We start from the raw sequence: 12109 nt of genomic DNA, 5'->3' as shown, positions 1-12109 counted from the left end.
ATTCATTCCATTAATTAATTCATTCATTCATTCATTTATTCATTCATTCGTTCTTACAGAATTCAGTTTTTCAGATTCAGTTCAGCAACGTAATCTTTAGTAGCATTTATTAAGTACATGAAGATGATTCATGAAAATCTAAAAACATAATCCTTTCCTACAATATTTCTTCACTGTCTATATAATTTTTTGGCTGAATAAGAAATGAAAAAGACTGCAGATATAAGGACATTAGAGCAAACCACATGCAGCAAAATATTGGATAGCAGAGAAAAAAAAATCTGAAAAATATATAACAACTATAAAAATATAAACAATTGATGTGTATATATTTGAACAATAACTAATTTATGTACATGAACTAATTTTATTTACTAGTGTGTTTCTATAGTAGATGCTTATATGTAATTACATTTTCAAATTTGTACAAAACACTATATTATTCTACGTTGTTGAGTCATTTTAGGAGTATGACTATGTCTCTTTAAGTCTTCTTTTGCAGTCTATGTAAGGCCTACATTCGTTTCATTGCTAATTCTGAGCATCTGTTTGTAGAGATCCACGCTGGGCCTGCAGTGAGTCGTGACCCAACGCACATCTGGTGGATGCGTTTTATGGCCAGAGAGACACAGGGATAAAATATACATGCTGAGGCAGAAAAGAGCATATTCAAAATTATGACTCTAAATTATGCATCACATAGTGGTTGCCAATAAAACAATTGTTTGCAGTCAACACTGTATTGGGCAGTCTATGCTATGAGAGAAAATCTTGCCATTCTGGAACCTGCAAAAGTGGTTCATGTAAAATACAGCTGTTGATTTTTCTAAAAACTTGAACTTGAAGTGAAATGCACAATCTGAGGTGTTTCTAATATTTATTGCCACAGTGTCTCATCGTATGGAAATCATATGCAGTATATACACACCTGGTAAAGCACAGACGTGAATTAGCTCAGTGATTGGTGCCCTGTGCGCTGGCATATGACTTCAAGGGTGGCAGTAGTGAACAGTGGGCTATTGGGTTCACCATAGTGCTTCAGTCACAATCAATAACAGTGCTCTTCTTCTAAATGCAGTATGTAGACAGTTAATTATAAGCCAGCCTTTGGTTTTAGAGTTAATTAATTTTCAAAGTGCATCAATTATAAGCTAATTGGGTTACATGCCTAGACCCTAAGGAGCAGCCATTGAAGAATAAAGATACCACTGCTTCTGTTTCTTTGTGTTTATGACGTACAGATGGTACGTGTTGCCATCATTTATTGTTTACAGTGAATGTTTGAACAGCTGTAATTGAAAAAATAATGACAGTGGATATGCATATCAAGTACAGCAATAACAACAATAGACAATCAACTGGCTAAATTGAAAAAAATAAAATAAAATCTCATGACATTTAAAGACTATTAAAAGGTTTTTGTATTTTTTTCTTTTGTAAAAAAAAAGATAGTGTGGTTTGTTGCTTTATTGTGTTATTTACATTGCATTCCTTTCCATAAACACACTATTTTTGGCCTTCTGTTTTTTTTTAGACTCATTGAATAAAAATAAATGATCAACACAAGAATAATGTCATCATATAATTCTTTTTCAGTTTCCTGACTGCTGTTTACTCCTCTTGAGCATCAAATGGGGTCCAGCAGATCGGTTGGGACAGACTTTAACATGTCACCGGGTTTTGGTCGTATGAAAAAGGATGACCTTCAAATAATGAGATGTGCCTGCAGGGCCCTCTCGCCTGCCTGTAAAGAACTCCACAGCTGTGTGTCTCTCTTTCTCTCCATCTCTCACCTGGTGTGCCCTGGGGTGGGGGGTGAGAGCGAGCGCCAGTGATCTCTACCCCCAACCTCCAGTCACCGTCTATCTTCACCACCAAACACAGAGAATGAAAAAACACAACATCCTGGACTCTGCCCTGTAGAATTCAAACTACAGGTATCAGGGCTTTCTCTCTTCTTCATATAATGTCTGTGTGATATTATCGCTGATATAATCGGATTTTACATATTGTATCTGAGGATTTAAAAAATACATGTTTTTCTCATCCTGGTTTATGATATGAGTGCAACCTCAGGAAAACCACATGCCTAAATATTATCTGACTGTCTTGTTGTATTTATTTGTTTGTTTGTTTTCATAATCAGGTTTGAGGGAAGTACAACTGTGGTTTAATTATTATTAATAGTGAATGTTTTTCAAATCTGACGTTGAATTGTTTAATATTTTGCAGTTTATTTGTTTATTTTTAATAATTAGGTTCAAGGGAAGTAAAACTGTGGTTTAATTATGATTTCTAAGTGTTTAGGAAAATCAGAAGTTTTATCATTCAATATTATTTTACAGTTTATTTATTTCCATCATTAGGTTCAAGGGAAGTACAAATGTGGCTGAATTATGACTTCTAAACATTTATATTGTAGCATATGATATAAATGCAATCATTTAATATTATTATTAATATTTAATTATTTATTTGTATATAATTTAACATTACATTTCATTTATTTATTTATTTATTTACATAATCAGGTTCAAAGGAAATGCACTTGTGATTGAACTATTTTTAGGTGTTTACAGCTTTTGATTAATATTGAGTTATTCAAGATAACATGGACAGGATTAGACTAGATTTAAAAATAACAGATTATTTTTCAATTTGATTTTGAAAAGGAAAAAAAGGGATCTAAATGCAAATCACAAAATATTTATTTAATGTATTATTACATGAAATAAAGGTGACATTGAAAATGACAGGTGTGCTTTATAAACAGGTTTAGAAAAACTAAATGTAGTGGTTTAAAGTGATACAGTGACAAATAGAGATGCTACAAGCTGTCTGTCCAGTTTTTAATAGAATGTTCCTGATGCAGCCATAGATCAGCACATAGCTGGCTTTACTAATGAACTTTTAGAAGAGATGACATTGAAAATGACAGGTGTGCTTTATAAACAGGTTTAGAAAAACTAAATGTAGTGGTTTAAAGTGATACAGTGACAAATAGAGATGCTACAAGCTGTCTGTCCAGTTTTTAATAGAATGTTCCTGATGCAGCCATAGATCAGCACATAGCTGGCTTTACTAATGAACTTTTAGAAGAGATGTGGTTCATAAAACTGAAATTCATGGCTTGATCACTTCTATTCAGGGCTTGGAGTCTGTGAACCTACAGTATGTAATATTGATTGATGAAGAAATCTATCGCATTGATCGTGAACAGTTTCCACAATGAAAATGATTGAATTACAGCAGTTTGGCCTTTAATGGATCCTTGGCTCGTAAAAGGTAAGACATAAATTCTGCTTCAGACTTGCTCAATTAAAAACGGGAGGGTGGTGGTCAGCCTTCTGCCTCTCAGGACATGAGTTATAGTCGCCACTGCAGCTTTTCAGTGCAAAGGACTGCAAGTAGTTCAGGAAACCAGATTGGAGAAGTCAACAAGTTCTCTGAGCTCGAGCACAAACATGTTATACGTTATACGCTTAGTTAGTATCTACAGTACCTCAATGATATACAGTACAAGATCATTTATATAACAGGATCAAACTGAATGAGACCATCAATTGTAGATACAGAACAACATACCAAAGATGGAGCTCTGTGATACTGTGGCTGTATGTACTGTATACATTACGTAGCAAGCTTAACTCGTCTAGTTTGGAGAAAGGCTGACCACCTGGGGTATGACTAATCCACACACACAAACAAACAGTTTGTTGGTGTGGCTGCTTCAAAGGCTGTTTTTGTGAACATCATAATCGCATAACACATTGCAGCTGTTGGCTGTTAAGGATTATGGCGAAGGTGACGTTAGCCGGGGGATTAGCGTATTTTCATTTCACCAGCAATTTATGTCATAATAAGTGAAACAATTTTGTGGTGTAAACAGATCATTGTTGGGTTTTAAACAATGATTTAGGATTTCTTTATTTACGCGTGGGACTAAATATCAGATGCTATTTAAGGCACTTTAGAAAATGATAAATACAAAATATAAACTAATTGTCATTTTTTTTCACACTGCTCTTTTGCATACAATAAGTGAGGTGTTAAGGCACTTTAAAAAAGAATAAATAAAAAATAAACTAATAAGCATTTTTTTCACACTGCTCTTTTGCATACAATAAGTGAGGTGCTAAGGCACTTTAAAAAATGATAAATACAAAAAAATAAACTAATTGTCATTTTTCTTCACACTGCTCTTTTGCATACAATAAGTGAGGTGCTAAGGCACTTTAAAAAATGATAAATACAAAAAAATAAACTAATTGTCATTTTTCTTCACACTGCTCTTTTGCATACAATAAGTGAGGTGCTAAGGCACTTTAAAAAATGATAAATACAAAAAAATAAACTAATTGTCATTTTTCTTCACACTGCTCTTTTGCATACAATAAGTGAGGTGCTAAGGCACTTTAAAAAATAATAAATACAAACTAATAGGTATTTTTTCCACACAATAAGTGAGGTTTACATGCAATAAGAGGCTGCCAAGTTAAAAAATAAATAAATAAATAATATAATAATAAAAAAAACTCTAGAAAATTAACAAACATTTGGGGGCCTGTAAGATTTTTAAGAAGTTGAATTTTAAAGAATATTTTTGTGTGTTACACTTTATTTTAAGGTGTCCTTGTTACAGTGTAATTATACATTTAAATACTGAGTAATATTAATTAACTACATATACTTACTAGAATTAGGGTTTGTCTTTGGGTTACTTGCATGCAATTATGCATAATTTATTGTTATTATAATAGTAAGTACATGTAAAGTGTAACAAGGACACCTTAAAATAAAGTGGTACTATTTTTTGTGGAAACCATGATACTTTTTTTCGGAATTTTTGGATGAATAGAATGTTAAAAAAATGCATTTATTTGAAATAAAAATCTTTTGTCAGATTCTACTTCTCTTTTGTCAGATTTGACAATTTAATGCATCCTTGCTGAATAAGTATTTATTTTAATTATCTTACTAAACCATTAGTAAGAGTATACAGAGTATATATACATTAAAGAAATATATTATTAATCATTTATTAAGCTCTTTATATTTTATAAAATATAAAGCATATAAAATTAGAAAAAAGGTTATCTGAAGGCCAACATGCAAATAGTGGACACTGCTGAAATGTTTTGAATTGCTGTTGGTTATAATATGTGCGTGTCCACACAAAAGTAATAATCCTGCTGAAATTATCTAAAAAATCATTCAGATTATCCTTTTATTTTGTTTGTTCGTCGTAAAGCTTTGACACTGACTGAAGGTGACAAACATGTTGTCACTGAACTGTTTGTTTATTTTCATATTATTATTTTTTTCAACAATGCCATTGTCCAGATCATTTCTACTGTTTTGAGGATTAACCAAAGTAAAGGTAGCAGGTTGATGCTGGTGGATCTTTGCATTTTTCCGCTGCTCACTGACCCAATTCATTAGATAAGACGACTTGCGTTCACCCCACCTTGTGCCTCTACCATTCACTGAGGATCAGGCATTTATAATCCCTGGATTTTATATCCACCAAAACAGCTTGGTCCCATCAGCAAATTGCGATGGCATATGGTATAGGTTTATGATTCATCTGGCACTTGCATAGCAATGAGGCCCCATCATCTGTCAAAAAACACAGGGAAAATATCGTAATGTTAAATGATGCCAGTGACTGGGAGAGGTGGGTGGCCTGTGTTTGTGCTTAGAGAACTTGGAGCATCTGAGGTAGTAATTGCCTTCTCTCAGTGCATCTCTGCGGTGGGCAGGCTGGATTATGGGCAGTGTTGTCTGAGCTGGACCCAACTGGAATAGTCTGCGTTCCTCAAACATCCCTCGTAAATGACAATTGAAGCAGTGTCCGACATGTGTCGCTGATCGCTTTACAGCTGATTTGAGAGCGAATCACCTTTTGATCACTAGCACTCTGCTAATATTTAGTAATGTTCTGCAAATGGATATTTAGGAAATTTTCCTACTGCTGCAACCGGAAATATTAGTACAATTCGGACATCTGCTGTAAAATTCTAAAAGCTGTTCTGGGCATCAGATGACACAAAGGCACTGAAACCAGCTGAAAAAATCACCGCCGGTCATTGTTTCTTTCCAAGTCCATTAATTGAACTTTTCTGACCAGTGGCAAGGTGACTTCTGTTAGCTGCTGAAAGCTCCGCCCTCATTTGGTGCTGCTTCGTGGGATTGGCTGAGAGATGTGTCTGTCGTTTTTTTAGCACAGTGTGTGGAGAGCAATATTTTCGCTCTCATGCTGGAGTCAAAAGTGAACCGACACTCGTATGTTGGCTTTTAGCGTTAACAGACGGAGCGATTCGCCCACCCTCTAACGCTCCCAGCACTGAGGTGAGTGTGCTGGCGTCAGTGTCAGCTAATGCCTCGTGGTTGCTTTGCTTTTTTCAACTATGCTGCATAACAACATTTATAGGAGGGAAAAATCACTAAAACAGCATGTAATAGTTGTAAGTGCTAAAAAAACATTGAGTAAAATACTGTAACACAGTAATCCCCCACCTGCACGTTCCACATGTGGCACATAGCGATTCAACTCTTTACAGCATAAGCAGGATTAGGTTTTATTCACTTTGAAATGGCTTGCATGAACTCAAGTGTCAAGTCTAACAAGATGGTCTTAAAAGAAACCAGCGGCCTCTCTTTGAAAGGTTAGTATTTCTGCAGTGTTTAATCAGCGTAACCACAATTCTTAGACAACTGTGAAAACTGGGATAACCTGTAAACCCAGACCAGTTTACATAGAGAACAGCTGCATTAATCTGGATTGTCCATGAAAACAATCAAGGAAGTAAGGATTCTGTTTTATGGCCATCATTAGGTGAGGAAATCCTGTCTGATTTTGTTCAGGAAGCACCTCCTGCTCTTTTAGAACAATATAAACTTTATATTTCTGTATTTGAGAACACAAACCACAACTTTTTTTCAGAAAAAGCTAAAAATATAATACAATGGTAGCAATTTGAAAAATTCTTAAGGGCAGAAAATAACCAAAAATGGAATTGACACTTTTTGGCACCAAAAAAAAAAAAAAAAGTGTATATGTGGACCTCTGGAGGGGGAATTAAATAATAAGTTAAAAAAAATCAACCCATTTAATTTCCAACAAGTTTTTGATAGAAGTTTGATGTTCCACTTCATCAAACTTGGAAGATGAATTAAAAATTTTATAATTCAGCATTTACACCCCATAACACTTCTATCAAACAGTGTGAACCCGTGATAATGAGCCATGCCACTCAACTCACCTTACCTTAAGTGGAAAATTTCCTTTTGAGACCTAATGTTGTGTTAAAGGCACAAGTTTTGACTTTAAAAGAAGTGGTTTTATGGTCATAACCAGGTGTGTGAAACGTCTCTTAACACCTCATTTCAAGAGGAAATTATGAGCAGCACTGAACTCCATGAAGCTTTTTCTCACGCATTGCTGGAGTACGACGCACAGCTGGAGAGCAGGGTTAGGTGGGAATCCTGTAGGTTTAATGATGGTTGAATATATGCTTAACAAGGCCCTTGTGCAGCTGGATGGATAGAGATAAATGAGTTATGTGTACAGCCTGAAAGTGTAGGATAGATCTAAATAAGAACATGTGCAGTGTAGCAAGAACCCAACATTATTTACATTCTAATTTGTTATTATACAGTATATATGTATAAACTGACTAATGGTGACTGTATGAGTCCCCAAAACAGAAATGAACCATTTTCAGTGTATTGCAATAAAAAGGTCATTCTAAACATGCATTCATACTGTTAGCTAAAGAAGAGATGTGTATTTAAAACAGTTCAAAACATCAAGTCCAGTTCTGCTAATAGTCAGATAAGACAGATAAGCAGATGTTTTGGTTTAAAGCAGTTTATCATATGAAAATATGGCTTTTAATAACTCACTATTACTGAGTGTAAGCTGTTCAGAATCATATACAGTGAGTAATCTGCTTAAGTGTGATGAATCATTGAAGTTCAGTGATACTGACAGGTGTTTAGAAAGGACACAGCTTCATTAAAAAAAAAAAAAGTGTCATTTATTTTATACAAATAAATGCAAAATGCAAATACAAAAGATACAAAAATATCCGAAACTCAATAATGGCTGAATAAAGGAAAATGAGATTAAATGAGATTCTCCTGAAATGTCATGTGAGATCATGCTGAGATGTACAGGGTACTAAATGCTTTGATGTGTATGGTGTCACTACTATAGCACAAGACAACTGCAGAAAAAAACTGACACAGTATGACTGACAGTGAACACAATCTAATTTTTATGGTGGATCTGAGTGTCTCTAGCTTTCTTTAACAGATCAAATGATTTCTTAGTAGCATCTCATGTGGGTGAGAAACAAATCAAGAAGTCGAATGTCAATTTTGTAAAATGAGTGTAAAATGCAGCGGTCACTGGCCAGTGCCAGTGTATAGAGAGCGCTGCCTTCTGTGAGGGCAAATTCACTGCCCATTGCTTTTCACAATTTCCAGTATTTTTAATTATTATTATCATTATTTTAAAATTTATGTGCATTTAAAAAAATGTTTCTGTGCACTACTAGGGTTTAAATAGTACTTTTTAACCAGTGCACTAGTGAAGTTTATATCTGCAGACCCACTGTTTTCAGAGAGAAATAAACATAAGTTACTACTGAAATTACATTCACTGGCCAGACTGCAGCGGGACATGAGGCACTATAATCACAAGGGCCACAAGTACTAACATATATAAAAACAATTGTGTCTAAACCTAAATGGGTTTTAATTAAATTAACAAATTATCACTGCCAATACATTATTTCTTTGCCTTTTTATGTACAACAAATACTGCACAATTGTCATCACTGAGTTGCTTAAAAATGAAATAAATCCTTGTTTTTCTATCCAATTTCTACATCAAAACTTTGTGACCTTTTCTATTTTAGGTGCAATTAGCTTCTTTTTTTTTTACATAATTCCTTTTTTTTTTTTTTTTACAAAAATTACTAACATTATTTTTTATAGCTGGTGTGCTTAGTTCAATATTACAAAGAATAAAAACAATTTGCAACAAAAAGTTTACAATCAGTTTTTCTACAAACGCATTAATGGGTCAGATGAAATACATAAAAACTCACAAGAACCACAAATGATGTGAAAACATAAATATAACAATGTAAAATGCAACATAAAAATAAAAGGTAAATTAAAAAAAAAAGCAAAAACAGTAAGAAAGAGAAAGCAAAGCAGATGTGCTCTGGTGATGTTGAGGTGGATTAATAGCATGTGAGGAGCTGGTAAAAAATATTAAGCCATGTTACAACTAACATGTAAAAACCTAATAAAATTTTTACTAACACTTAACTGACATTCTATGATCTGTGACATGAGAAATACACATAAAAATAAGGCTGAAAATTACACTCACCTAGCTATCCAAGAAGTGCATTAGCTTAAGTGCCACTCCGGGAACGATTTCAAATGTTTGAACTTTTCTATGTATGTATTCTGTTCTTTTTTGGAGGGGGAGGGTGGAGGGGAGCAATAATTAATGTCCCTACAATTACGATGATAGAAACAAAGAAATCATTAAACAAGGGCTTTTTTCCCCCCAACGGTCCTGCCATCTTGCACACTTGCATGCCCACCGAATGTGAGCCACTGCGCCCCATTCTGTTCCCCCCTCAAACTTGATGGTTGTTGAACTTATTTTTAGTGTCATTTGATAAGCTTCCCTGCTTGCACTGAGACATCCCACTGACCCAGCCACTGGTCATTGTCTATACCACTTCCCGTCAAAGCCGGCACGCTTTGTCAGATTTCGACTCGAATATCCATTTTGCATCTGAAGTAGCGTATCGAAAGTGACTGGATCGTTCGAGCCTTTTTCTTCAGCTGCCGCCCCCTTCCTCCCCCACAGTGTTTCCACTGACACTGACATCATTCGCGATCGTCGTCGTGACAGCGCGTTAAAGAAATCTAAAATAAATATATATATTGCTCGCTTTTCTGTGCGCAAGTGGAGGGGGGAGTGCGATGTGGATAATTTCTGGAAATGAACAATACTCATCCGTCCGTCGCCCCTTTCGGTTTGATCTTCCGAGTATATCGGATGAGGGTGTCACATTAGCATAGCTGAGGAACTCCTTAATTTCTACAGAAAATCTCATGAGAGGTCAAACCTCATACAAAAGAAGAATCTCTAAAGTTGCCTTAAGATCTATCAAAGTTTGATATTCCAATGCCAAGAGAACTTGTGCACAACATTTGTGGAGATCGGGTGGTGGGTGGACAGCTGTATTGATGTGTTAAAACTTTAACTGAGGGGCATGTTTCCGAATTGAGATGGTCTATGCATTAGTGAGCACAGAACAGACTGCCAAATAAATGGGGAGGAAGCACCAACCACCAGGTTGGTAAATCTGTCCCTCAAAACCTTGCCGGAAAGCTTTGGTCACAGGGTGTCTTGCGGTGCAATAACGCTCTATTAATTTCTCTGCACTGTCCTCGCATTGATAGAAAGGTGTCTTCACAAACTAAAGGGCAAAGTCTTACTGCGTCCGATACCTTAGGGCGTTCTGTCTACAATTTGTCATGCGTGTGCACTTCTCAGTATTAAAATGACAAGACCTCCAGTCAAAGAAGCCCCGCTAGGCATCCGACAATAGTGGGCTTGGAGAGATTTTTGTGAAGAGACACTGCCAAGAGGCAAAGTACTACTGCACTCCACGAGCCTACTGGGATTAGTTCTACTTCTCAGCCAACGGCAAAGAGCCTCATCTCATTCTGCTTCTTTTTTATTTTTTTTAAACAGCCTCCGTCTGTGTCCATAAGATTAGTTTTTTTTTTTTTCACAGAAGGCACAATATGGTCAGAACATGAAAAAGCCTTTGCTGTGCATTAAAGCTAACCAGATCAGCTGCAAAATCAGACACTTTTTTGTTGATCTATTTAGTCATCCGCTTGCCGTTCAGTAGCTTGAGAGATACCAGAATTATAAGTTTTGGAAAGCCAATGCTTGTAAAGCGCTGAAACAAGATACTCTGAAGTGGCCAATTATAAGCTATATCATCTCGAGGAAATTACGTTTTTTTCTGTTGTTCCATCTGATATACTTGGAAGTCAAAGTATTTCAGAGACGGGATGCTGTCGTCTATTGATGCTGCACCCGATTGAAATTCATACAGCGTCCCTAGAAGAAAAAGAAAAGGACAAAGGAAGATTTGATTAATTAACTGATTGACTGATTCATCCATTTTTAGTAATTCATGTTTTTGTATTATAACTATTATTACATGCATTAAATTATTGGAAACAATAACAACAACAACAATAATAATAATCATAATAATAACAATACATACATTTTTGTGCCTTTATATATATATATATAATAAAATTACAGTATTTTTGATTTTTTTTATTACCCTTATGTATAATACTATGTACAGACATCAATCATGGCTTTTTTTCCAAATGGACCTCACGTCACTTGTCCACAAATATTTCATTTCCTTTAAAATATTATAATACATACAACACAATAATAAAATAATAATAAAATGTAAATGTATGTATATATTATATTGATATATATACATAATAAAACATCATATCATGGGGTAAATGTCCTTGGAAATAAAAATATAAAAAATTTAATTACTGATCAAATTTCCCTCACAAATAACAAGTGTATTATTATTATTATTATTATCATTACTTTTCAAAAATATACATTTTGAGTATTTCTGTTAAAATAATTTTAATAATTTTAAAATAATCCTGAAAAATGTGGTGGTTGCTTGTGCTTTATTTTGGCACAGAGTGTCAGTGTATCGCCCATTGCACTATAGTGTGTGTCTCATCAGCTGAAGAAACTGGGTACACTGGCACCAAGAGGGAGCTCTCGCCTAGCGTATAACCACCATACACACTCTCGCATGCATTCTCACGCACACACACACACACACACACACACACACACACACACACACACACACACACACACAGGACGCAATACTCTACACGGCGCAAAACTCCGCATTTGAACAGTCAGTAGCAAATACTTAAACTATTAAGAAAACATACTTACAGTAGCTGATTCAGAATAAGCGCCAGATTGTCATCG

General features: G+C 35.1%; 1 protein-coding gene across 2 annotated transcripts in view; it reads right to left on the bottom strand.

The window, feature by feature from the left end:
• Positions 1–8960: 8960 nt before the first annotated feature.
• The window catches only part of antxr2a (ANTXR cell adhesion molecule 2a), an 88260-nt gene continuing 85111 nt past the window's right edge, over positions 8961–12109 (bottom strand). For both annotated transcript variants that reach the window (XM_016453602.1, XM_016453601.1), the window contains one exon: positions 8961–11173. In XM_016453602.1, coding sequence (XP_016309088.1) covers positions 11135–11173 — 39 coding nt within the window. In that variant the 3' untranslated portion in view covers positions 8961–11134. The remainder of the gene's footprint in view (positions 11174–12109) is intronic.

This window comes from Sinocyclocheilus anshuiensis, unplaced genomic scaffold (genome assembly GCF_001515605.1).
Source record: "Sinocyclocheilus anshuiensis isolate Anshui unplaced genomic scaffold, SAMN03320099.WGS_v1.1 scaffold1531, whole genome shotgun sequence".
NCBI lineage: Eukaryota > Metazoa > Chordata > Actinopteri > Cypriniformes > Cyprinidae > Sinocyclocheilus > Sinocyclocheilus anshuiensis.
This window is presented reverse-complemented; position numbering and strand designations above follow the sequence as displayed.